General features: G+C 43.7%; 1 protein-coding gene across 1 annotated transcript; it reads left to right on the forward strand.

The window, feature by feature from the left end:
* The first annotated feature begins 454 nt into the window (after positions 1-454).
* Positions 455-15,150, forward strand: LOC146174342 (uncharacterized). Its single transcript, XM_084585682.1, has 5 exons — positions 455-730; positions 3,060-3,212; positions 4,376-4,493; positions 6,236-6,312; positions 11,674-15,150. The coding sequence occupies exons 1-5, from the start codon at positions 633-635 to the stop codon at positions 11,891-11,893; spliced, it is 666 nt and encodes a 221-aa protein (XP_084441808.1). The 5' UTR covers positions 455-632; the 3' UTR covers positions 11,894-15,150.
* The last annotated feature ends 11,514 nt before the right edge of the window (positions 15,151-26,664 follow it).

Consider the following 26,664-nt stretch of genomic DNA (forward strand, 5'->3'; position numbering starts at 1 on the left):
TTAGAAATAATTTTACTTCGGTAGATTGCATTTCAATTTTAGTATTCCGGGCTTATTCCATTGAATATACCGATGAGGAGACAAGGAAATTAGTGAGTTTGAATTCTACTACTATAAATATTGCAGCTAATTAAAATATTCGCATCCGCTTCAGAAAAAAAAAATTATTTTTATTCGATGGAAAGTGGCAAGGAAAAATTGCGTCTTCAACTTTTGAGGTCGGCTTAGAATCGCCGTCGGCCTAGATTTTTTTTTTTTTCGAGTTCTCTCAGTCGTTTTGCGCGAAAAGCCCAAAATTTCAACGAAGTAACATTCTGAAAGAGGGACACAGCGAAACAGCTTTTTGCAGTTTTGGTTTTGGTCAACGTTCGTTTTGGTTTCAGTTTCTATATGTCGCCGCCGCCGTCGATAGCCGCTGTCGACTGAAAGACTGAAAACGACTGCCACGCCGCCGCCGGTCGAAACCGGCACTTCAGCCATTGGAGTGGATTGCTTGCTTTTTCATGTTTATGTTTACTATGAAATAAGACGCGCGGCGGGCTGCAACAAACAACCGCTATGCATGACGTAATTTGACCGCTGCAACAGCAGTCACTGTGCTCTTGAAGGATTTGTACCTGTGATGCTGTGCGATGAGCTTGAAGCGAATTTTCCCGTTTTCGCAAGACGACTCCAAGGCAAGGGTGTGTCTCGACTCGAACGAAACTTTCATTCTCGGCGACGATCCTGCGTGAGTATGTTTTGGCTCCTTGTCCCTGCCGGCTTATGCGACTGACTAGAAATAAAGTGCTACTATTGCAGTTAATCACTTGATCCTCTAACGTCCCAGGGCTAAAACTCCAACGTATGTCGGAACACGGTCTTCGGAAGACGATGAGGTATTCAGCGTCTATACGTACTTGCAATGGAGCGTTCACGATCGACTTACAGGCTCAACGTCTACGTAGTACATACTTGCTATTAAGCGTTCATGAATTAGAGGCTGATACACCTCATCATGCTCTCATGGTGACGGGTGACCTGCTACCAGCATGGAGAAAAATCCTTTTTTTTTTTTCCTTTCTTTCTTTCTTTTTTTTTTTTTTTTTTCGGAGACAAACGCAGAACACCTTTGTTGCACACGCAGTGAATGATTATCGGCAGCAAGAAGCTCATGTCAACGGTGTCAATTTGCAACCTTGCTTTCTCCATGGTAATAGTAGTTAATGAAAAAAAAAAAACGCATCGGTAAATTACAGGTTGAAGCAGCAGCATTGACTTCTCAGTAGTGAACAAGTGTGCATTTTGTGGCTTTACAAAATTCAATTTTGCCGTAGATGCATTCAGAGCAAAAAAAAAAAAAATTCTTGAGTGCTAACAAAATGACTCCTTTTACATGTACCTGTGTAAACTGTTACTAAAACTAAAACCAACAATGCTATTGGTACCATCAAGCCCAGAACAAAAACAACACTTGCGAGGACCAAATACCTCCAGCAAAAACCAGCAGATCGATGCTGTTGGGACCAACTGGCCAACTCCTGCCGAGACCAGCTGGCCCAGTTCAAAACCGCTAGTGTACCTGTTGGGACCAACTGGCCCAGCTGAAACCAGCAGATTCTCAACTAACCCAGTTGGAAACCAGCTAGTGTTGCTGTTGGGACCAGCTGGCCCAGCTGAAACCAGCAAGGTCACTGTTGGACCAACAGCGACCTTCCCAACTGAAACTTTTCACCTGGGAGTCCAAAAAGCGCCGATAAAAGTTTGCCGAATTCATTTCTTGAAACTCAGTTTTGACCAAGAAAAGATAACTATATATCTGACATGCTTGTCATAACCAACTGCCCATACAGTAGCACTTAAAGTATGCTGCAGGGTAAAGTTAAAAAAGTGCTGGGCTGAGGAATGCAGTAGGCAGTGGTATATCTGTGGACTTTAGCTTTTTTTAGTTGTGAGTTTTAAGGCATTGATTGTCAAGCTTGGACTCGCCGCTGTGGCAGGCTTCACTTCCTTGGTCCTTGTTCCAATTTTGCATCGTTTTCAGAAGCATCGTATCTCCCTGACCTCGAGTCAACTCATTGGTGGAAACACCAGAATCAGAAGTGGAGCTGCAGGTTTCGGTGTCTCCACCAGTCAGATGACTTGTGGTCAGGGAGATAATGACACTCCTGAAAACGTCGCAAACTCGGAATAAGGATCCTGGACAAACTCTGTCAGCTGAGGGCTTTTTTTTTTTTTTTTCATGGCACTGCAAGTAAATACATTGACAATATCAGGTGTCCACTGAAAAAGTGTGATAAATAAATACTGCTCCTTTCTTTTCCTGTAAGCCAATTTAAATTTAACAAAACCGTGAAGTTGAATGCATGAATGGCCCATAAAATGTCATATCCTGGCGTCCGAAGCGGTAACATCACTGCCACCTGCATGCGGACCACATTATGTATGATGCACTCATTCAGATGTAATCAGCTTTTAAGAACTAAACTTCAATTAACATTATTGTTTTGTAGCCTCATCATTTAATTAGCTTCAGCATATTTATTTTTGTTACAACTCTATGACTTTCTTCTGCAGGGGCAGCTTTAATACGAGCATACATGTAGTAATTACTGCTGTGTGGGTAGCGCACATAAAAAAATCTGCCACCGTATGCGCTATGTCACTTCTGATTGCACAGGGAAATATAATTCTGCAAAAGAAAAAAAGATAAGATGGATATCAGGCCAAAATGTACTATTTGCAAAAATCTACAAGCTGCATTCTGGAATAAGCACCAAACGAGTCTACTGAATTTTTACGAACTAGGAGCTGAAAGTCTAACTCTTAATATAAAATAGCAGCCTACAAGCTTTGTTCAACAACTGGTAAGCTTTTGAAGACAAGAATTCAGGTTCCTTGGCAGCTGGGCTTGTGTGCTTGTTTGCTGTTCTGAATGACTCAGCACCGCTTATGTAGCTTTCTTTGTTTTTGGTTTTTTTTCACATCACTTTTGGTGACTCTGCATATCTGATAGCCTCATGGGGTGAATAGGTATAAGTGTCAAGTGCTACAAGGAATTCACGCATGCTATGTTCCAGGTGCTTGGACTCCTTGGCACTGCAGCTTGCTGTCACATCTGCCGAAGCTGGCGAGTATGTGGCCATTGTCGGGTGCAATGCAATCGAGACGGCCTACCACGTCCGCAACATGCCCACTTTCAGCCATGACATGGCTGACTTCATCCGCCCTAGGTGCTCGATCATCTGATACACCTTTGTTGTCTGTCATTCAGTTCACCTTCATTTGATTGAGGGCACGAATCAATTAATAAATGTAATCTATACTTAAATGTGTTGTTTTACAACACTGTGGTGTCTCAATGCGGTGCCATCCTTAGTTGCTGCTCTTCTGCAAGAATGGCGTTTTATGTATGTGTCACTGTGGATAAAAAGGAAGTACTTAATAAGAACCCTTAAGAGCGATGGAGGTGAAAGCATTTAGGGCTAGTTCTTCTTCCTCATTGTTTGAGATTGAGGAGTCCGTTAAGTACCACTTGCCTGTCGTTTCTGAGGTTTCCAACTTTTGCTCTCTGTGGCATGAGCCTGTTTAGTGTTTCGAGGCATATGAGTTCGCTTAGCACACATTGGGCGTCCGCTAGCTACGAGGGTCCTGGGAGAGACTTGACTGAACAGCCGCGAGCACACCCCATCTCATATCCTCTGCTGAAGCTTATTGATGCCCCTGTATGTTGCCATGGAGATGGCAGACTTTGTTTTTCTGGTGATGCAGAGTGTGCAGTCGGTAGAAAATGAAGTCAGTAGAGAGTGCAGCTGATAATGTGTTGTGAGAAGTAGCTGTTCTTGAAGAGAGTGTGGTGAAAATTGAACACATCACCACTAGGCTGCAATGTCGTACTGGTTTGCCTTCTCTGAAAGATCAAAGCTTGCAAATGCAAGTACTAATCGACATTCAGGAAATCAGTATTGTTTTATTTTGTGGGCAACAACAAATTTATTACTATGCGTGCGAGAGACAATGTGAAAATCAAATTGTTTTTGTTGGTGCCCTTCTTTTGCCTTTTCGAATGCAGCTTGCCATTCGTGTACAGAAAAGAAAAAGTCTCTTATCCACCTAAATAGGCAACACTGGTCCAAAGAAAGCCTGTTAATCAGGTTTGCGGTGTGAATTACCAGTGAGTATTTTTGTTTTTGTTGCAGCCACTTGTTAGAATTTTTAACATTGGTATGTGTAAAATATATGTGACCTTTGCATGAGGTGATTATATTCTTCTTCTAGGGTGCACGTTACAAGTTAACACATGGCTCTCCTTTGTCTCTGCCGTGGTGAATTCCTTTTGTGCCTCCCCCTCCCTTTCTTTTTGTCTCTGCGTTCAATAAGAAACTCTCTTGTGCAGGTACATGGGCGACCTCAGCTCGCTCTTCAACTACCTCGTCAAGTTCCAGCAGCTCCCGGTGCTCCCCAATGTCCTCGTGCTGCACGGTCTGGAGACGTACATACAGGAGGCCGCGGAGGTGCGTCTATCTCAACGAAAACAGAAAACTGGGCGAGTTGGGAAGGATTTATCTTAAAGCAGCACGAGGCGAAGTCTCGGGAAGACGACAAGAGACATGTTGTCTCTTGTTTCTTCCATTTCGTCTTGTGTTTCACCCTGCCTTAAGGTTCAATCGTATCTCCACTAGCGCAATGGGTGTGTCCCCGCAGGAATAGGGACCTGCCCTCCAATTTTAAAATTAATTTTAGGGTCCATGTGCTGTGCAATGTCAGCATACGTTAAAGATCTCCAGGTGGTCGAAATTACTTCGTAGCCCTCCACTACGGCTCCTCTTTCTCTTTCCATTTTCCCTCCCACCTTCCTTCCTTCCCTTATGGGGCGGTTCAGGTGTCCGCATAACAAGTGCGACAGATACTGCGCCTTTCCCTTCCTGTGAACCAATTATTATTAATTTTGTGCCCCAGTAAGCAGAGTTCTCCTTGCCAGCCTCCCCGCTTCCCTTCCCCCAACCAAATGAGACTGTATATAAATTGGAAAAAATGAGCGTCCTAATAGTGTTGTTAGGACAGTACCTTATTTTTTTTTCTGAAAAGACTAGCCAACTAGCCTGACAGCAACCCTTGTTAGAGGTGCTAGTAGCTTCCGTACATGTCTTATGCTTTCAGGGAAACCTTACCATTTTAGAAAAAGCGAGAGAAAAAAACAAAGGAGTGTTCTCGAGCATTTTGATGAAGGGGCATTCGTGTCACGAAAATTAGTCCGTCATCGCCATCAGCACCATGAAGTTGCAGGAAGAGCAGTGCTGAAAATGAACACCTGGCCTTGAGCGGGATTCGAGCAGCTGCAAGGATAAATTGGGAAGATCAGCTTTAAACCGCCTTTGATTACGATAGCTTTTCTGCGACATGTAAAAGTGCCAGCCTCCTGCAAGGACAAATTGGGAAGATCAGCTTTAAACCGCCTTTGATTACGATAGCTTTTCTGCGACATGTAAAAATGCCAGCCTCTTCCACTGTACTTTGGATATGATTGCCTTCATCAACTCATTAGCACACAGTAATCTACCGCAATGAATAATCGCCTTAGTTTTGTAGCACTCATAAAAGAACTCTAGTCCAACATTTGCATTCAAAGGCGTGGCATGAAAATACTCGCTGATAAGAAAGCTGTGTGCTTTGGTTGCCGTTTGCATGTTGCAGGGACTTTTGTCCTTCATGGTAGTACTACGTTAGAAGGCTTTCACATGTGGGCTCCGATATTGCGGGTGTTGGCCAAGTGAGTTCGGTGGCACCAGTGACAGCTTAAGTGCTCTGTTATTCTGCCGTGGTGGCTCAAGATCTTCCGCGAGTCCGCTGGACTTGCTCCGTGCTTGTCAGATGGCACTTCCTTGCTTTACTTGCAGGAACGTTTCGAAGCATGCTTCCACGCTTTGCCAATGCTCGTTTGCTTGTCTGTCCAGTCCTGCTCACGAGCATCACTCGGGAAGGTGGTAGTTGTCAGGTGGCATGGCTGGGTGGCGATAGGCAGTGATAGGTGTTGCCAACTTAGGCTGCACTTTTGAGATGGGGAATCAAATTCACCTGTGGCTTTGGTATCCTGGGTCAGTCACGCCACTGCTAGGCCACGCAGTCTCACTTTCGTACGGCTTGGTTAGAGCGGGGCTCTATGTCTGTGTCGGGCGGTATCCTTTTCCTTTTTTCTTTTTATCAACTTGTAAGCGAGTGTCGATTGTTGTTTTCCCCCTTTGTTGTTCCTCTTCAGACGGACACCGGGGACCAGACCGTGGCCCGCCTCTTCGCGCTGCTGCAGGACGCCGCAAATTTTGCCACTTCCAAGAAGTGAGTGTTTCCGCTGTGGTGTGTGTACTTGAAAAGGGCACTTTCCAGAGGTTTTCTAGAGGTTCAGAATGTCGGGAAAAGAAAAAGAAAGACCTTAAAAGAGACGTGTGAAGTCTATTGACTCGGGGCATTTCAGATGGGGCAAAATTTCTTCAGCACCAAACTCTATCCACTTCCAGTGTGAGGACCTTCTAGTCGTTAGCTTTGAGCCGCAAAGTACGTAATCGTGGAACGGTTTCAATAGAGGCAACTGTGCAATGCGAGAGAGGACTAGGCTGCTCAGTGCAAAGCATTTTGGGATTGCACCTTTTACTTTGCAGCACCGACAGTTATTTTTCTTTTTCCCACTCCTGCACTCATCAGTAGGTGCGTGAAGAAGTGATTAATGATGCTATCGGGAAGAAGTGAATAATGATGGCAGCGTTTCGGGATGCTTTCACTTTTCTGCACTGCTTTGTCGCATCTGTTGACTAGCACCAAAGAAACAAGGACAGAAGCGGTTCGTGATATGCAGAGTGCCCAAGCAAATGCTGTGTCCTACTTGTTTTTTATTTAAAATTCTAAACTGTAGACAAAGCTGATGAAAGCAGAGGAGACACTAGCTACTGGCTACATGCTCGGTGGCACAGTGGTTAAGGTGCCTAACTTCTGTACCAGAGTGCCCAAGTTCGAATGCGACCTCCGGCAGCTGCATTTCAGTAGAGGCATAGCAGATAGGCACCTGTATGCTGTGCAATGTCAGTGCACGTATAAGATCCCCTGGTGGTTGAAATTAGTCCAGAGCCCTCCACTACAGCACCTCTTTCCTCTCTCCACTATGTCTCCCACCGGCCTCCCTTCCCTTATAGCACGGTTCAGGTGTTGACAGAAAAAAATTCAACAGATACTGCACCTTCCTTTTCCTGTAAACCATATTTTTTTTTTTGCTTGTAGAGGAGATACTAGTACACTACAGTTGGTGGCTGCATGCAGAATGGGGTGATTAGTCAAAGCAGGAATACCCTTTCAACTAATCATACATGCTATAGCAATATGGCTCCTAGAGCACTTCAATCCCTCAGAGAAGCCTGTACCAGGAAGGTATGATGTGACACAAGAAAAAAATGGCATAGACACTCCTATTTACTCATAGTGCAAAGAACCGTGCACTTGTGATGGAGTCACACTGTGGACAGCAGCAGGGTGGGTGACTCTTCGACCCAACTGTGCATGGCTGTCATTTGTATGCATCCCATGTCCCCCCACCCATGAAGTTGCAAGTTGCATCCACGGAAGGGTTGAGGCGAAATAGGCCAAGGCACCACTCGCACACCTAGAAGGAAAGCTGCTGCACACTGGGGTTCTTCGATTATCTACGACTGGCAGCCCACAGGTCGCTCGAGTGCGGAGCCAGCCGTTCGTTATCTTTCTCAGGTCATTCCGGCCACTTATAGTTCCTGCCAGAACATGTTCGTTTTTCTCTGGCTGCACAGTTTCGGGCTGCGCGAATGGCTGCCAGACTCGCCAGGACGATTCTTTGCTGGCTGCGCTCGGACAGCTAGCAGACAACGGAGAGGTAATATGCAAGTCGGAAGCTTGTGCAGCCATTTTGACGTGGACTAGAAGGACCACAGTGATTCGTGTGACGTTTTGTTCGATCTTGAGTGCAGGTGCTCGTTTCAGTTGGTCCACAGTACGCTTCACCTCTGACACCCCTTTTTTTTTTTTTTTTAACTCTCTCTGTTTACTTAATTTGTGTACGTGTGACAACGTATCTGCTCTCGCCATTTACAAGCACAGATGTTTGCTTTGTTACTGTGCTCATTGAGCTCGGATTTGCTATTTCGTTTGCCATGCCCGTTGTCTCTGTTTATTTTACGGTGGTGTTGAGGACCTTCTCAAGTGTAGCTGCGGATACCAACTCCTCTGTACGTGCACGCACATTAATACATGCACATCGTTAGTGTGTGGACCAGGAGCGCGCGCGTGTGGTCTCATTTTGTTGCACATTAGAAAGGCGGACGTGCTTTGGAAACTGCTGAGAAATATTGTAGGAGTACCTTATGCATGATAGGTACCTTAAGAACTACTGTCATCTCTCACTTGATTCATTAAAGAGAAAATCTTCCCTGTGTGAGTCGTATGTACGCCGACCCACAAGGCATAATTGTCATGCCTTTCATGCGAGTGCTTATTTTTCACAATGAAGGTGTAGCACGGATGCCAAATGCTGCTTTTGTGCTAAACCCATTGTGTAGTGAATTCAAATCAGCGACATGCAGCGAAACTGTTATTAACGTTAAAGGCACAAGAAAAACATTCAGCTAGCTGATATATGCATGCCTAACGGCGGGCGAAGGGCTACAGTCAGGCGTCGCCTCAACCACCAGGATCGCCTGTTCCCTGATGCGGCTCTGCCGCACACAGCAAAACGAGGGTGCTTGGGGTTCACGGTGTCGGAGCTGAATAAACCACAATTCTGCGACCATACTGTGTAGTTGACAGATGCGACAGTCTGAGAGCACAGCAACAATGTGACCAAAATTCCACGGATACGGTGCCGAATGAAAAATTTTAAAGTGTACAGTCGTACCCTTTTAATATGACCGCCGTTAATATGGACGACCCGAATTATGGACAGTTTTTCTGGGGATGAAACTTTTTCAGTGTATTTATGCCTCGTTAATCTGGAAACTCGCTGTCTGAACAATGGACAGGGGAAGAATGCACACGGCCCACTTGGGCCCATTTATTTTGGTCTCTGTAATGTGGACAGTGCTTGAAAAAAAGCAGAGGAGTCCAAACGCAATTAAAGAAGGGCACACCGCCCGTGAACCTACGTGACAGCCGATACGACCGGATGCCTGAACGAGTCCTGTGGGGTTGGAAAGAACCAAAGCAGGCGTGTCGCCGTTTCAGAGTGGGGGAGCAGAACGTACACAGCAAACTGAGGGTCAGCGTAAGAAAGACCCCGAAAGGGGGAAACCAGGAGACTTCTGGGTGCAGTGGCAGTGTTGCCACAGTTGGGAAAACAGCCACATGTGGTTGCAATAAATTCTGATGAATGTGAACAGAGAGGCCAGTAAAAGTTTAAGAAAGAAATGACAGGAAGTTAAAGTTGAAAGTTTATTTTTGCATCAAAAAACAAGGTACAAGAATATACAGGAAGAAAGAAAAGTGCCTACAGTGGCGGCGGGAACTGAAGTCTTTTTTCCCAAAGCACAGTATGTGTTTCAGGAAGCAGTTAACGCTTTTCGGCGAGAGTTAAGACACACTCACAAAGAAAGGCGATGTACAAGCATGCAACCGAAACCGGGCGTCCTGTCCTGGATGCGCTTCCCTCTCTTGCTCCTGGTTTTCGTCCCTGTTGCACTGCCGAACAGTCACATTTTGCACCTCAAGCAGTTCGCACGCTGGCTTCGCTTTAAGTCAACGATGCGGCCTTGACAAGGTCTGAGCTCTTCATTGTCGGCTAGCCGTCGTTCTAAACTGTACTTCAGCTTACAGTGTTTGTTTTATGGGAACACATAAAAACGGCGCCAAGAAGATGGGATGTTCGATAGCCCTCTGCATAGCAGCTTGCTAACTTGACTCCCTTGCTTCCTTACAGAAGCAATACAAGGCAAAAAAAAAACAAAAGAAAGAATCAGAAGAACGAAAAGGCAGAAAGGTTAACTAGGCAAAAAATTGCACAGCATCAGGAACCTGTAGCCCTCAACTTGAGTCTGGCCTCTGGCATGGCGGGAGTTAAACGCAAAAGAACGGAGCTGAATGTAGGCGCGAAGAAATCTGGGAATACAAGCGGCAAAAGCCATCTCAGTCAATCCAAGCTGCGAGGGACTAGTATCGACAGCTCAGCTGTTTCCTCGTCTCAGGAGAATCTCAAGCAGCTACTTAGCGGCTACTTTGCTCAGTGACGAGGCCATTTTGGAAGTGGCGGTGAGTAGAGAATCAGACGCTGATTCATCAGCCAGTGAGGAGTTCGTGCTCGAAAGTTCAACCAACACAAAGCCTACCATCACGCATGTCATGGTACGCGAGTCGCTTCATACTGCACTACAATTTTTCGAAGACAACAATGATAAGGATAATGCGCTCAAAATTGCCGGTGTTCTGTGAAATTTTGAGTCCAGTGCACACCATTATCTACAAAAGCAGTCATTAATTACAATTCTTTTTTTGCAATAAGTTCCTTTTCGTTTTTATTCATGATTCGTTATTACAGATGACTCACTTTATGGACAGTTTTGGTCAGAAACCAAAGTGTCCATATTAACGAGGCACGACTGTATGCGTGGATTTGAAGATCTCTCAAGCTCACGTGTATGCTTCATAACCAACTGAAGTTTACGCTTGCGTCGTCCCAAAACGCGAGCGTCTATTTGTTCTCCATTCTTCGGCCACCCGTGATAACTTCGTGTCATCTCTTTCACATCCAAAGAGCCTATTCCTGCTTTCCGCACGCACTGCAGCGACACGTTCTTCACTCTGCCATTGTGGGGACACGCAGGAACGAAAAGGAAAGCAGGTACACTGACCTCCTTTCCTGGGAGATTTGGGCACTTGGCTGTGTGGCAGTCACATGCTTACTGCTGGCAGGTGCAAAAAAAATGGGTTGTACGTGTAAACGCACACATTGGCCATGAAGAAGACGCGAAACTGGCGGTGAAACCAGATGTGATCGTCTTGTGATCCTGTTTACTGGTATGAGTGGGAACATCTCCCTAGCTAGCCTACACAAAGAACCTTCCTACAGCAACTTCTTTCGGACTTCTTTAACAAAATGTAGCTATGTAGATGTAGCGAATCATTGATAATTGAATTTCTCCTCTTGTGCTGTTTTTTTCGTTTCACCAGCCAAATGACCACTATGACGTCAAAGGTCGATAAAGGGCAAGTGGGCAAAAGCAAATAAACACTATAAATAATCGCTGCTTCATAACTTTATTATTTTTACAATGCTAAAGCCAGCCTGTCCGGCATGCAGTGAACAAGCAGTGATTGCATTTTTATTTCTTGCCCATGTGACCTGTAGTTCAGCGTTTAGAACCAAAACTGAAGCATCATGAGGGGAGTAATTCAGTTATGAATTATTTACCAGCTGTGGGTGAATATGTCATTATGGTAAAACCTGCAGTTAAATCTTGATGTCTACACTCTGTTAAGCAACTAGGTCAACCATACTGAAAAATGCCACTCATAATCTACCTTTGCACTGGTGGCAGCCTTGCTATTTGGTGCCTAGACAGCGTGGCACCGCACGGTCGTTCCTTTTTGACACTTGCGTTGCAGAGTCTTTCGTGGCCTGGATTGACCTCGAATGCTTGTTTCTGCTGCCGTTTTTTTTTTTTTTCTCCTCTTTTTTTTATTTTGCCATCGCAGTGGGAGGACGTGCCACCTGTTTGTGACCTGCTGTGACGCATCGTCCCAGGGTCACGTGTGCCCCACCTACGTGAGCCTACCATTCTTCCCTCTCCCTTGGCGTTGCAGCAGACTGGAGGATGGCCGCTTCACTCTCCACCAAGGTGGCCGCCTTCCGACGACCGTCTTCCTCAGTCTCTCTCAAAGGGAGCTGTGCCTTCAGAGAGTGGACTATTATTGAGAGACGAATCTTCCCGTGTTTTCTTTGTCGATGTCGACGATTGGGTGCGGCATAATATGTTTGTGCTGTCGACATTGAAGCCATTGTGAACGTCTTTCTTTGCCATGTTGGGATTCTCGGAAGGTTGAAATTAGGGACTTATGGATTTGAGAAGATTGCTTACAAGGGGCCAAGTGCAGAGTTTGTTTTCACATTTTTAATTGTGTCACATGCAAAAGCGTACGTGGATATATAGGAGTTCATCCTTTGACAGTTGTCCGTTGCCGACTGCATACATCTCTACCTCCGAAGAATGCTCTATTTTTATAATGAGCTTGTGCAAAAAATTCTGGCCACTAAGTGATGGCTCCATTATGGTGCGTTTTTACCCGGTGGTTTATTTTGGGTTGGGTTTTGGTTAAGCGCATTTTTTTTTTTTCTAACGCTTGTCATTGGGCCATTGTCTGCAGCGAGGTGAAGCGAATTGCTCTGGGCTTGACTCTGCTGACTCTTAGAGAGTTCCTTTGCAGGAAAACCAAAGTATGGATCACATCCCAGGCAGCAAAAACTTTTAGCCTAATATTGGTACTGTACTGGCAATAGCGGGCCCAACATAGGACCAATATTTGGCCAACTGTTCGTGCCTCCTGGGATATTACCGCAGGCATTATAACCCGTTGCAGCTGTTCAATTACTTGTGCGTGGCATAGTCAGCTGTCAATTAAATAAAACTCAAACAAGGCCAGACAATTGTTCCAGTGACATGGCACTGTAATTAGAAGGAGCCTTGTTAACTTTTAATGCACCTGGGGCTAATGAGACCAACGTGTGCATTGTGACAAACCGTACATTTCAAGTTGAGTTTAAATTGAGTAGTTACTGCATGCAAAAAGACTCACTGCTAAGTACTACCTCTTTGCGGAATTTGAGCCTTAGCAAGCTTGCAATAAGACTACACAAGTACCCATACCTGATTCAAGTAGGGGTTAACATAATGGTTATGACTGGCCAGCTTGAAAGCACGGATGTTGGAGCCACTTTTTTTATGTAGTTCTAGTGTATTGACAGTGGCTTCAGAAAAGAGATAGTTTGCTGCTAGTTAACACAGTAAGAAGTACACATTGATACAGCAGATTGCAGGGTTTTATCTGCCCAAGAGGCCTTTCGGCCACGAAAGACTTGTGGCTTCATTTTTAACTACTTCTAGTTAATATGTGTGCCATGTTCTTTTCGCTAACAGACCTACTAGTCCACCATAGAGAAGCCATTCCTGCCACTCTATAGTATATTGTGACTTCGGATTCCTGAAATGCTTCTTAAACACTTCACAAGCAGCTGGTTAGGATGACTGTCACACGGCGCCTATGAATTTCTTTCCAGTGCACATATTCCACTGAATTGTTAAAGATTGGAAAGATTCGGCCACATAATGTAATGTAGCTGAAAGCTTTGAACGGAAGCGTTAAGGGCAGTCCAGTAATCCCTGGACACAACTGAGATTGCAATTACAGTCAAACTCACTTATAGCAATACCACTTTGAACATTGTCGGTGCAGCGCATACGACGAGGCCGAGAGGAGACACAGACCTCTTGTCCTCGTTGTATGCGCTGCACCAATAATGTCTAACCAACATGCCCAAGCGTCTATCTTGTCTGCTTTGAACATTATATCAGATATACCAATGGACGACCGTGGCACTGCGAGCTTTACGATGGTGAAATAAACTGTATATACTAATTGTGTATATACATTTCTCAGTTATAACGATTCAGTCTGGTCACTCAGCGCCAACCCTAAAAGAAAAAAGAAAGACTTGGGACTTTGTGATGTGGTTTGAGTAGTGGCCGCGCCACTCAAATCGTATCGCTAGGCTCCATGAATGGTCTAGACCCCGTGGAAATTAGTTTTTGCTAAAAATCTCATTCAGCTACGTGCAGCAATCGGACACCTTGCAGAGAGACGTCAACAAGATTGTTGGGACGCAGTCGAAGGTGACTGATTGCGGTTTTCTGCCTGCAGATAAGTGAAACGTGTAACCTACTTTGCCGTAATTAGGTTTTCTTGAATTCGTCCTGCTTTATTTGTTTCTTTTTTTTCTTTCCAGCATAAACGGGTTTTTAGCAATAATTGCTTATAACAATGATATTTTTGTGGCACTTCAATATTGTTGTTTGTGGGTTTGACCGTAGCTTTGTTTGTGAGTTGCCTTAGAATGCACTAGCATCTATTCTGCAATGCACAGACTTTAGGCAAAGAAATGGGATGCAATTTTTTAACAAAATTCTGTCGTCGTGTGGCAGCATTCAACGAGAGTTCCTTATTTCAAGATCTATAAGCTTTTTTCGCTCGTAGTGCATTTCTAAGACCTCACATTCCAGGCTAAGGACGACTACTGAATATGCAAATACTATTAGTGAATATACGATATTCGTAATCTCTTCTTTATTATTTCTAACTTTGTAGAGTGTATATTCTTTGCTTATAGTGTATTACGCCAAATGGGGCTTATATCACAGATTCCCAAACACATCTTCATCTCAGGCTTACAAACAAGGTCTCAAACTCCTGTTTTCATACCTGAAGTCCTGTTTGGAAAAGGCCTGCCTTCTCGTGTAGCCACACATTGTGTACTTGTATCCATATGGAGCCGAGTCTCAAAGGCCTAACAGAGGAAGGATATTTCAAGGCTTATTATTTATTCATGCATGTTCATTGAGCTCTTACATGTGACAACTAATCTATACCCTCATTACGGCTCCCTTGTGGAAACCCAGTTCGTGAGCACTAATCTTTGTCGGCGCTGATCTTTTCTTTTATTGTGGCTGACAGCATGACTTGGCATTGCATTTGTAAAGAAATGTCAGGTGCAAATGGAAAAAGAGGTTTTTGTCTGCCAGCAATGATGCATGGTTCCACTGCTGTGTGAATAGTACATCCTCTTCAGAAATTCGGCATAATTTTACAGCACGGCTTAGTCTTTCACTAGCTCACTGCAGAGTTCACGGAGGGCTAGAAATGCAGCTAGCACTGGTTGACAGAACTTGCCCTCACTTTTGTCAGCTGGACCGGTGAAGAGATGTGTTGCTGTCTTCCTTTATTTTTTCTTTTTACTGTCGAAGTTGCAGGTGGCGTGATAGGTCACAATAGTTGACCAGTCCTGTTTTGAAATGCAGCTTCGTGATGCAAGCAAATGATGGCATTTAGATTAGTATGTGCTTTCTTTTTGTTTCATTGTACTTTACTAGTCATTGTAATAACATGCTTTTACAGAATGTACTCTTATTTGTGTGTGGATTCTTATTTGGTTATGTCTGGCGAGCATTAACAGGTGCTCAACTGTCATCGTGCGAGATGAACCAAGTATTTCCTGGGTTGTGGGCCTCAGGAAGGTGCCAGGTTTATGTTCAAGCATGCACAGTTTTTCTTGCAATCAGACTGGTCAAGTTGTGCAAGCAGTCACAGAGTGGAGGAGGCGTGAAAATACATACATGCATGTAGTACATTTTTAAAACTGAAGTGAATGTGAATGAGCTAGCTTTGCTGCAGAATATAAAATCAGAAACTTCGGGAGTACTTAAGTTAACCTTCAGAGAGTGTGATACAGTAGCGTTAAAGGGACCCTGCAATCGCGTGGGGATTCTCCAGTGCACCCTTTTGCAGACATTGACAAGCTCGTTGCCAGCACATGTTGTTTCCTTTCAAACAAACGTCTTTGTGGCATAGGGGCAGAATTTCTGATTCTCAGTTCAAGAATCAGCGGTTCTGTTCACCACGTGACCACCCATTTTTCGTTGAGATATAGCTACATGCAACGGCATGACTACGTCACAAACCCTTTCAGAAAAGTCTTAATTCTACATCTACAGTAATGCTGGGTTTTCTAGTGAGCAGGACCTTTGAGGCTATCAGATTAATAGTTGCGCAATTATGTATTCACCACTTGTATATTTCTACCAGACAAACGTGCACATGGAACGTGAACGAACCTAAGCTGGCAGCAGCATAGCCAATCTTCTCTGTGTTGATTGTGCTGTTCAAGTTGGAGCTCTTTGTACCACTTGGGAAAATTTGTTTCAAGAGACTAGTTTTGGGTGCCTATGGATTATGGCACCATCTCGAATCGGCCAGTAAGAGCTGTCGACCGTTATCGTCATTGCGTTCTAAAAAACTGCTTTTTAGTCTCCGCTTGCATTTTACGTACTTCTATGGCTGCTACGCATAAAAAATTTCCTACTACATCTTTTGAACTCATCTTGTTGGCAGGTGATTGTGCATTTATCAATGTCGAGTCTCAAATTTGCAATTTCCACAAAGGTTTCTTCAGCAACCGCTACCGGTTCCACTATCCATATACGCTGAATATTGAACTCAGATATATAGAATTATTGCCTATTTTGAACTTCCGGAATTAGTCTTGAAAATCTTATGCATAATGTACAACGATGTTCGCCTTTATCGGACTGCTGTTCAGTGGAACAATGGATACATCAAACTCCCACTCTGTTGCCTCAACGCCCTCCCATGATTATTGTTCGCTCATGGAGCTGCGTCGATTGAGTGTCGGCCACCTGTTGGCAGTACCTACATTGCAAAACATTTCCCTTGGTCTGGCAGGCTTGTTTTCAATGCAAAGCGTCAGTCATGCGGGAAAGCCAACTTTCGATGCATAGTTTGTCATGCAGTACCCTAATTTTTTTTGTGTAACTCTGCTTTTATAGTGTACCAGAAAGAGAATTATACATCTAATGACGGGCATTGGCTTTCCTGAAAGTATCTTTCGCTGCTGCTTTGATACAAGCCTTAAATCCAATTAACAGCTAGCACCCTTGCCACGTAGCATGGGATGCAATCTCAAATGCTACGATCTGGCCTACGGGTGGTGACTTGTAAATATGTGCGTAGTGTGTCAGCCTTTCGACGCCAATGTCTGTATACAGAGTTAACGTCATTATCGAAAGTGTCAGATTGTTTCACTACCTCCCTGACCTCCAGTCAGTGAAAACGTCTGAACCAAATATAGTAGCCACTTCCTGGTCTTGATGTTCAACCAATCAGATGACTCAAGGTAGGTGAGATAGCGATACTTTCAATAGCGACACAGACTCGGAATACAGACACCGGTGTGAGGTGGCGCTCGGCACACTGGTGCACCAAATAAAGCGCGCATTATCCCGCGGGCTGCTCGTTTCTGCAGGAAGCACGCTGCTAAAATGGTGCACTGTATTAATACAACAGAGAGACTTAGCAAAGCAGAAGTGTACTAGAATAGATGTTGATCTACCGGGCACCTTCTGCACATGCGCTACGACTTTTGTGAGTGCATACCCAGCATCCAGTAAGCTGGTGAACATTTACTTTTGCTCATTTTTAGTAAGCTGAAAACCTCTATTCACACATCTGTGTTAAAGAAAGGCTCAGCTGTTGGCATTATTCATGTATCAAATTATCAATGTGTCAAACTGCTTTGCCATTCCTTTTGGTTTTGATATATCTGAGATTGTCTGTATTTTCTTCAAAATTATACAAAGGAAAATTGCTGTTCATTTTGAACCAAGAAAGCTACTATTTTGGCAGGCTTAAAAATCACTTTTTTTCTGGTGGTAACAGTGAAACTAAGAGCATCGAATCTTACTTAATGACATGGGCTAAAGTTGCGACCTTTGGCCTCCACTATCGGGAATGAAGGCAAGGTTTGCAAAACCTTACTGTACCCTGTCACCTCATACAGTGTTGAAGACCACTGGAGGTGCATTATGAGCACCATGGCAAGAATGGGCCACATTGTAGAAGTGAACCTTCCTCCCTGCTGGAATATTGCCTCCCATGCAGAAAAATAGACAGCATATCTGATAGAGCATCAACTAAGTTGTTGAAAGTCTCCAAAAAAGACTACTGCACCCTGTTCAAATTTGCTGCAAGTTATTTGAAAACCATTCAGAAAGCTAAAAGTAGATAATCAGTCATTTTGAATAATTTTAAAGATGCATTGGTATTTAATACACTCAGATGTCGAATTCCTGAAGACTCGGGCTTCATTAGGCAAGGCGGCCGGAGGGGTCTTTCATATTTGCCAGCCAGCAGAGCGCGTGGTGATCGCTTACCACCTTGAATGGTCAGCCGTATAAGTACGGGCAGAACTTTGTTTTCCCCTTAGATATATTCTTGTATAAACCACACGTGCTTCTTTCAATACCTGGCATCAGGACGAAGGTTGAGCTATCGCCGACAGAACTAAACAAATCACTCGAATACTTCCATTCAGGCAACCAAATAGAATTTTTAATGATTTAAAAAATATTAACACACCATGAGAGAAAACCTGAAATGTCTGATGACCCTTTGCAGTGGCGTCTGCTATTACAATTGAAGTCAAACATTTTTCCGCCTAAATAGTATATCGAGGCCACAAAGCAGCCAGTTTATTAGAGTTTATTAGTGCAAAATGAGGACACCTAATTTTTCCCCTCGCATAATGAACTTTGTACAAAGCATCAAGAATGTAGCTGAAAGCTTTGGCATCAAAATGCCCACATTTATTGAATTAAAGAGCAAGGAACTATTGACTCTTTTTTTTTTTTTTACTCTAAAGGTGCAGATGGCACTGGAAATTCTGAATTAAAAAGTACTATTACTGGTGGCAACATGTGCTTACATGACTGCGCACAGGATGTGATACCAAGCTTAGTGTTGAGAGATATTAAGCATTCAATAGATGGTACAAAAGCTCTGTGATATGAAGGATGCTATAAGTTTGCTTGAAGCGGAATCAATGAGAGCTGAAAGAAAGGTGTTAAGCAAGGAGACACAATCTCCCCAGTACTATTCACAGCTTGCTTAGACAAAGTATTCAGAGACTTGAAATGGGAGTAGTTATTGATAAGGGTAGATGGAGAATACCTCAATAGTCTGCAATTTGCTGATGACATTGCTTTGCTAAGTAACTCACGAGATGAACTGCAAAGAATGATTGATGGCCTAGACAGGAAAAGTAGAAAGGTAGGCTTGAAAATCAATATGCAGAAGACTAAGGTAATGTTCAGTAGCCTAGGGAAGGAACAGCAGTTTTCATTAGGTAGCGAAGTACTGGAAGTAGTAGGCGAATATGTCTACTTAGTACAGGTGGTAACCGCATATCCGGATCATGAAAGGGAAATAGCAAGGAGAACAAGATTAGGATGGAGTTCATTTGGCAAGACTCGCAGATTATGACTAGCAGCTTACCGGTATCGCTCAAGAGGAAAGTATACAACAGTTGCATCTTACCTGTACTCACCTATGGGGCTGAAACGTGGAGGCTAACCAAGAGAGTTCTACTTAAGTTGAGGGCAACGCAGAGGGCTATGGAAAGAAAAATGGTAGGGGTAACATTAAGAGATAGGAAGCGTGCAGAGTGGGTCAGAGAAACACCTCAAGTTACTGACATTCTAGTGGAAGTCAAGAAGACGAAATGGGCATGGGCAGGACATGTAGTGCGAAGAGAGGATAACCGATGGTCGCTTAGGGTAACAAACTGGATTCCAAGGGAAGGAAAGCGTAGCAGGGGGCGGCAGAAAATTAGGTGGGCGGATGAGGTTAAGAAGTTCGCAAGGGTCAAGTGGATGCAGCTAGCACAGAACCGGATTAATTGAAGAAATATGGGAGAGGCCTTTGCCCTGCAGTGGGTATAGTCAGGCTGATGATAGCACAACTCAATAAAAAGCTGCAAGTCTGCTGTGTAGGTGATTTAAGAAGTGAGTGCTCTGCTCCCATTTTTGCACAAGGTATTGCCGCCCAGCAGATAAAAAGAAGCATGCATCCCACACTTCGTTACTGCATCATTCTTTCCATTTGACATCTTTTGCAAAATGACCTTCCTGTGAGAAATTGTGAAATATGCTTGAGCAGTTATGTAAAGGCCAGGCTTTATTTTGGGTCCTTCAGGAGCATACATCAGGAACGGTGCACGTTCGCAACTAAAGTTGTTTTTGAAAATTTGGATCCCGCACCACCCCTGACAGTGTTGACAAGTTTACAGTGACAGTGTTGACAAGCATTACTGCTGACAGCCTGTAGCGACCACAAATTATGAGCCTGCAGTGGGTTAGGAGTCGTGGCTGTGTCGTAGTCTTGCTCTTGTTTACACGTACGTGACAGTGAGTATTCCCACTCCTTTTGGGCTGTTGCAACTTTAAGACACGGGGAAAAAAAAATTGGGCAACACAGTACTGTGTTGTCCAATCTGGCTTCGTAGCATTTTTTCCACATATGGTTATGTTAGACCGACATGATTGTCTCAAGGCAACCCAGGCATGTATGGGGTAACAAAGTTTAAGCAGGCGTTTCGATTTGCTGCCCTTTAACTGAAAAATACACGAGTAGTGCATGCATCGAAATGGAGACCGATCAATATCTGCGGCTTACTGCATGTCTTGCTGGCTGGTCATTTAGACCTAATATAGCATGAGCTTGAGGCCTATAGCACAGAGGATGCACTTCATGAATGTGAAACAGACCGGTAATTTAGTGGGGCAGTTAACGAATTGTATTTTCCAGAATATCTTCTTTCCTTTACGCTGACGAGTGACAATCTTCTTTAGAAGAGCCTGTATGAACGTTCTGCAGAGGTAGGGTGGTGACACATAGAACGCGTTCTATATTACATAGTCGTATCTTCAGTCAAATTAAGTCTCGGTCAATCTTGTGAGGTCTGCTGATGAAACTCGGACAGTGTGACTGATGGCAAAAAATGGCTTCTAGGAGCAATCCAAATAGGCGCAACTGCATGGAGCTGTCGTGTTCCCGCTTCACCTTTGGTTTTAGTAATTGTGTAACAGGGTGATCTCGACGATACATATCTTGTTTCAAAATAGAAGGTTGGGGTGGGTTAGCACAGGCTTCCACCCATTCCAAGACTGGCGACGGCTTACTTGCAGGGGTCATGGAGATGACAGAGGCTGATTAATTCATTCTGCATGAGGGAAGCACAAGTGTGCATAAACTGTGACATAACTGACCAACGTAAGTGGAAAGGCAGAGTTTTTAATGTGTAGGAGACTTAATATAAAGCCTAGTCTTTGCAATGAAAAGTCGTTGGCCACACATCGACACATTTGAGCTGGCTTGGTTGAGAACACGTTTGAAGATAGAAACCTGGTTCCGCGGCCGAAACATCATTACATATACATTGTCCATTTCTTCACCATGCCTGACCTTCCTTCCTTTCTCTCTCTCTCACACACACACACACACACCGGAAGTGCCAAGGGTTAAAAAATAATATATTTGAGGTAGCTAGGGATGCTCATTTTTACCCTGAGGAAGTTCTGGACGGTTATTTTACCGACAGTTCCGGACGGTGGACGACAACTGTCGGTAAAATAAAACAATTGTTGGGATAGTTGTATGACATTCTTATTGAATTTCCCTCTTGCGTTAGTCAAAAGCAAACTATATACGTGTATTTTTATATTGTGGGCGATTCCTTTGCCCAAGGGATGCACACGACAAATACACAGCGGGCCATGTAACAAACACCTTTAATCTCACGTCAGCGCGGGGGTCGTCGTCCGGGGGGCTGCGGGTCGTCTCCGTGGAGAAGCGCCAGGAGCGAAGAAGCAGGAACGAAGAGCAGGAGCGAAGAGAAGGCGAGACGGCGGCGCGTGCCTTCTTTTATAGCCCCCTCGCGCGGGACCGGTTATCCCCGAACGAGCGGGGAGAGGGAAGCAGGCAGCGCGCAGGGAGCATTGGGAAGTGGCGCGGCCTTCGAATGCGCGGCGCGCCACGGGCCCTACAGATATGTGGCGCAGGACCCCACAATATGCATATGCAAACTACGACAAACAGTTGTATTGAGATATCTCTGGAAGGTGTGAATTCTTTTTAATTATGCAGCATAAAACATCGAATTCAAGATCTTTCAGTTGTAATTCTGTATCCATTATGCAACTTTTCCAGCAGAAGTTTAGATATATGATCTACAATGCTGTTGAATTAATATTTTATTTCTCAAAGTGCTCCAGACTTGAAGTCTTAACTGTTCCTAAACCAGCGTTGATCTGCTGTATATATAAAGTGCCCCAGATTGGCCCTAAATATTGCTCCAAGCTGCATCTCACCAGCAGCATCACAAAGCCAGCCTTCACACCAGTACTCTTTGTGTTCAACTTTTACAGCCTTTGTCTCTCCCAACTTGTTCCCTGCCATGGGGAAAAATTACATTTTTTTTTGTACGTTTCAGTACCATTTCATTTTTTGCGAAAGTTATGATTTAATATTTTACTTAACACAAATGAAGGCTAAATAAATGTGTATTTATGTGTATAACCTTTACCAATGAAATATGTGTTACAAGACAGTTTTAATTCTCAAAAACAAGTACTTTAATTTTTCTAGAATATGCAAAATGTTTGGCTTCGTACTGGCTGCCATCTGCGAGAGAAAGAAAAATTCTGAGTTAAATTTTTTTGGGGGTACAAAATAACGACATGTAAGATGAGGCCAAGAACGAAAACGAAACTATAACCAACGCTTGGATCATTGGATGCGGATGCATTTGCTAATGTTCCAGCCTGGTTTACACGTGTAGTGCCATAACTGAATTATGATGGTAAAGAAAGCATGCTCAGACTAGCTGCTGCTTGCGGTGTCGATACGTCAACCGCAGACTAGGCGAAGTCATGAGATTTGCAACGTTTTCGAACTGGCTATTCTTGTTTTTGACATAGATACTACTACGCCTTGAGAACGCGTTCAAAAAATGGCAACTAGAGAAAAAAAACATCAAAAACGAAACTTCAGTTATATTCCACGCTAGATGTACTAGGTCATGCCAGAAGGCGGAACGTGTCCGTAAGCAACGCGGAAGGGTCCGAAATCTACATGGAAATTATTGCTAGAGGGCTCGGGGCACGTAAAAAAAACGGTGCCTTGGGTAAAAAAGACATATTCTTTTGAAGGCAAACTGAAGGCAAACACTGCGATATTTGGCATGTATACATGCCAAATATCGCAGTGTGTAAGCAATGCGGAATGCTCCGAAATCGTCGCGCAAAGTTAGCGGGCTTAATGGAGTCGGTATGGAAAGAGTTGAGATTAACCAGAGCAGTGCTAGGCGCATTGCCTCAAATTTTTATACGCGCACCTTTACTCCATTTCGCCGAAATCAATAGACTGACATGCATGTGCATGGATGTGCAGAAGTTCCATATGGAAGTTCATTTGAGCGACCGCACTGCCCCTTGTGTCACTTCTAACCTGGAATGCTGAGTTATTTCCTTTTTTAATTTAGGGTTGCATTCATGTCAAACTTACTCTTGTGTCTATGTAGTAAATATGCAACCATCTTGTAAGTTTATCATCGATAGCTGCATTTTTCTGGTACCTGCACGTGCTTTATTGGTGCCAGATCTGCTAAAATTTAGATTATGGATTTTTTTTTAAATTCACTTTTTTGCAGGTTAATTACTTTTATGTGATGGCTGTCAGTCATTTTCACAAACGGTCACTGCAAACGATCGAAAGCTGGTGCCATGTTCAACACTGGACTGTAAGCCTGCCAACACACCTTTGTAAACAAGACAACAAAAATGTTCAATTTATCGACAGTAGAGATGAAATCTATAGTCAGAAAAGATTGATCAAATGTAAGATTGGCCTGCCAGCCAGTCAATTCGCTCTCATAAATTTGTGGTTGGGCCAGGCGACAATTGTCGCAAGGAACGCAGGTCGCATTATATTTGTGGATAAAGAAGGCAAAAAAAAAAAAAAGGAAAGGAGCTTGGGGTGATTTACAACACAGCGCGCTACATCAACAAGGTTTTATGAAAGCTGACTATCCAACTACAGACAGAGGCTAGTTCAAGCGCGGGAAATGTGACTGTGGTGGCGGTCGTGCCAACTAACGGCGCTGCCATCGAGTCTAGCTTCTGGTCGAACACGTCGTCTGCTGCTGGCGGCGCGGGGAGGAGCGGCCTGCGTGTTACGCATCTCGTCTGCGGAGTTCATGAAACAGGCAAGTCGCAACGACATATTCGTTCTTTACAACGCAAGATTGACGTGCATTCAAAGCCAGTAGAAAGCGCACGGTACTCGGTGCACCACGAATTTCAGTTGCAACTTGCGAAACATAAGCCTCGCGTGTTGCATCCCCTACCGACAGTGGGACTGCGCAGCAACGCGCGCTATATGTGACGTATCGCAAGTACAAAACTGTTAGTGGTTGTGCTTACTGACACACGACGCTTAATTTCTCGTGATTGGTAAGAATTAAGGCTTTTTGACATTGGCTCAGTGGCACACTGGAATGCTTGCTCACGGTGAAAGGTGAAGGCCGGACAGGAAATAGCAGATATTCGATCGTTTCGTTATTGATTGATATGAACTGCTTGGCTTGCTAGAAATAGTTGATATCGTAGCGGCAGGAAGCGATATACGCAAAACTATAAAGCTGCAGCTCAGCTTTTGCTGTACCTTTGCGCATTTAAAACCATATTAGTCTGCCGCCACTTACCACCTCCGAATTACGCATACTTTCTGGAAAGAAGGCCTGGTGGGATTTTATTTGTTCTTTGAGCTCCTTTCTTTAGGTTTTAACGACGCCGTAACAGAGCGATGGTGGTTTATACAGATTCCCCCTCCTTCCTCATCCTAACAGTGATGATCGCTCGAGACGTGTGTGGAAACGAAAATGGACGAAGGTGGAATATTGGTTCTTGCAGTTTATTCGTGCGCGCCTTACTGCAGCTGTGAGAATGGGCTGCAAGCAAGGCCACTAAAATGCTGAAAAACTCGTGCGTAGGTTTTTTTTTTCTTAGAAACATCAGACGCAGCTTCTAGTGTGGAACCATAGCAAGGCCTGTTCTCTTCGTCGCCGAAAAGCTTTTGGGTGCTCTCCTGACGCCAGGCAGCCATGCACACTGTCGTGTGACCGAACGATTTGACGTGATATCGCAGCAGGGCAGTATAATAGGTTGCTGCTAATTAGATACAAAAAAATTCAGATGCGCAACTTAACTCTGCTTAGGTGCAGCAACACGAAAGCATTGCGACTTCTGTTACCCCACCTGATGGATTCGCCCGACAATACGCTTGCGGACCTCGGGCGTATTCGGCCAGGTGGTGTATGTGTATGGCTTTTTACTACAGTGTACTTTTTACCTATAGGTTTAATAAAGGAGTGGCGCCGCCTAGGTAGCGAAACACTTTATAGTAACGTTATTTGTTTGTTATGTATGTTGCAAGGACGTTATTTGTTCTGTATTAATGTTAATATAACGTTAAAATGTAACATTTAATGTTATTTGTCTTCTTGCAAATGTTTACACAATATTTAAGATATCGATACATATTAATGTTCATAAAAAACATTTGTACGAAATATCTAAGCTTGGCAAATAATGTTTTATGTTCGAAACATTTATGCAATGCGTCATATAAAACTGGAAATTAGAATTAAAAACAAGCACAGCTGGAACGTGGAAATACATAAGGCACGAAGCTCGTTGTACGAATACAAAACACCATGCTCAATATCAAATTAGTAATCATACTTAATAGAAGTCAAGGCAAAACTCTTCATTAACATTGCAAATAAGGTTGAGCAATATTTATGGTGCGCTAACTATATTAAAACATTACTACAACGTTAAAAAAATTCAAGAGCAACATCAGCTTCTTTCAAGTACCTAGTTTATCATTTTCAGGGATTTTTCTCGGATTTGGAGCAGTAATACTCTTTAACTAACACAAAATTGCAATAAAACCTCTTGACACCGTGCCAGCCAGAGAACACATATAGGTACGCTAAGAACTGTTTAAAACTGGACTTATTTACAATTCGCCATTAACACAATTCAGGGTGCAGCTCATGGGTAGCATATATAAGGATGGGCGCAGGTGAACAGCATCAGGTGAGTGGTGCAGTGTGACATGATTTATAAAAAGTTGTGCACATATATGTTGTGATGTGCTATTCTTGCAGTTGTAGCATTCTTCAGGCTAAGTTCATTGAAGCTGCTAGTGAGAATAGGCGAAATATAACTGCTGGATTCGGTTTCTCAATGTTGTTTTAAACAATATTTTAGGTTGTTGAATTTTTATATACTTTTATTATAATGTTAAAATAACATTATAATCAGGTTTGTGCATAAAGTTCTGGCAACGTAAGAAAAAATAACATTAAGAATATTGTATTAAAGTTTGGCTCAAACAAAGGAATAACGCTATGATAACGTTTCGGTGCAACTTGGGAGGTGGAACTAGAGCATGCACGGGCCTGAATTCGAGACCCGAGCTCGTGGCCCGAAACCCGAGCCCTGCCCAGGCCCGCACCTTCAAGCCCGTGCCCGCTAATATATCGCTCTACTGAGCTTGTCCCAGACCCGTTTTCGCAGTTACTCATACGGTTAATTGTTCATTATGAGCATGTAACTCTCACTACAAAAGTAATGAATTGACCAACAAGTAAGATGGAATCACGTTAACCGATGAATTTTTTTATATACGCGTAATGAAGTGAAAATGATGTGTGGTCATCCGGCTGGCATTTTAAACAATGATCTCGCTGATGCGCAAATATAAATCATAAAACTCGGAAGCTTCACCCGACCCTCAAATGAAAAGGGTCGGATGCATGCGGTAAATGACTCTGCATTTCGTCAAGATTTTTGATCAGTGAAATATACGGCCCGCGATAACTAGATATTAAATTGTCCTCGCAATCAGCATAATTATTTTTATCGTGATAGCAATACTGCGCCAGGTGTCGGCCTGTCGCGTCGTCCCGGGAAGGGCCACGTTTGACCTTCAACAGCT

The sequence above is a fragment of the Amblyomma maculatum genome, chromosome 11 (genome assembly GCF_055883805.1).
Source record: "Amblyomma maculatum isolate TAMU_Amacu chromosome 11, ASM5588380v1, whole genome shotgun sequence".
In the NCBI taxonomy this organism is placed as follows: domain Eukaryota; kingdom Metazoa; phylum Arthropoda; class Arachnida; order Ixodida; family Ixodidae; genus Amblyomma; species Amblyomma maculatum.

Bases quoted from the DNA above. Each gene is read 5' to 3' on its own strand.
- LOC146174342 (XM_084585682.1), top strand. From the start codon at position 633: ATGAGCTTGAAGCGAATTTTCCCGTTTTCGCAAGACGACTCCAAGGCA. The intron at 3,213-4,375 runs GTGCTCGATCAT...TCTCTTGTGCAG, and splicing joins GCTGACTTCATCCGCCCTAG to GTACATGGGCGACCTCAGCT. The intron at 4,494-6,235 runs GTGCGTCTATCT...GTTCCTCTTCAG, and splicing joins ACATACAGGAGGCCGCGGAG to ACGGACACCGGGGACCAGAC.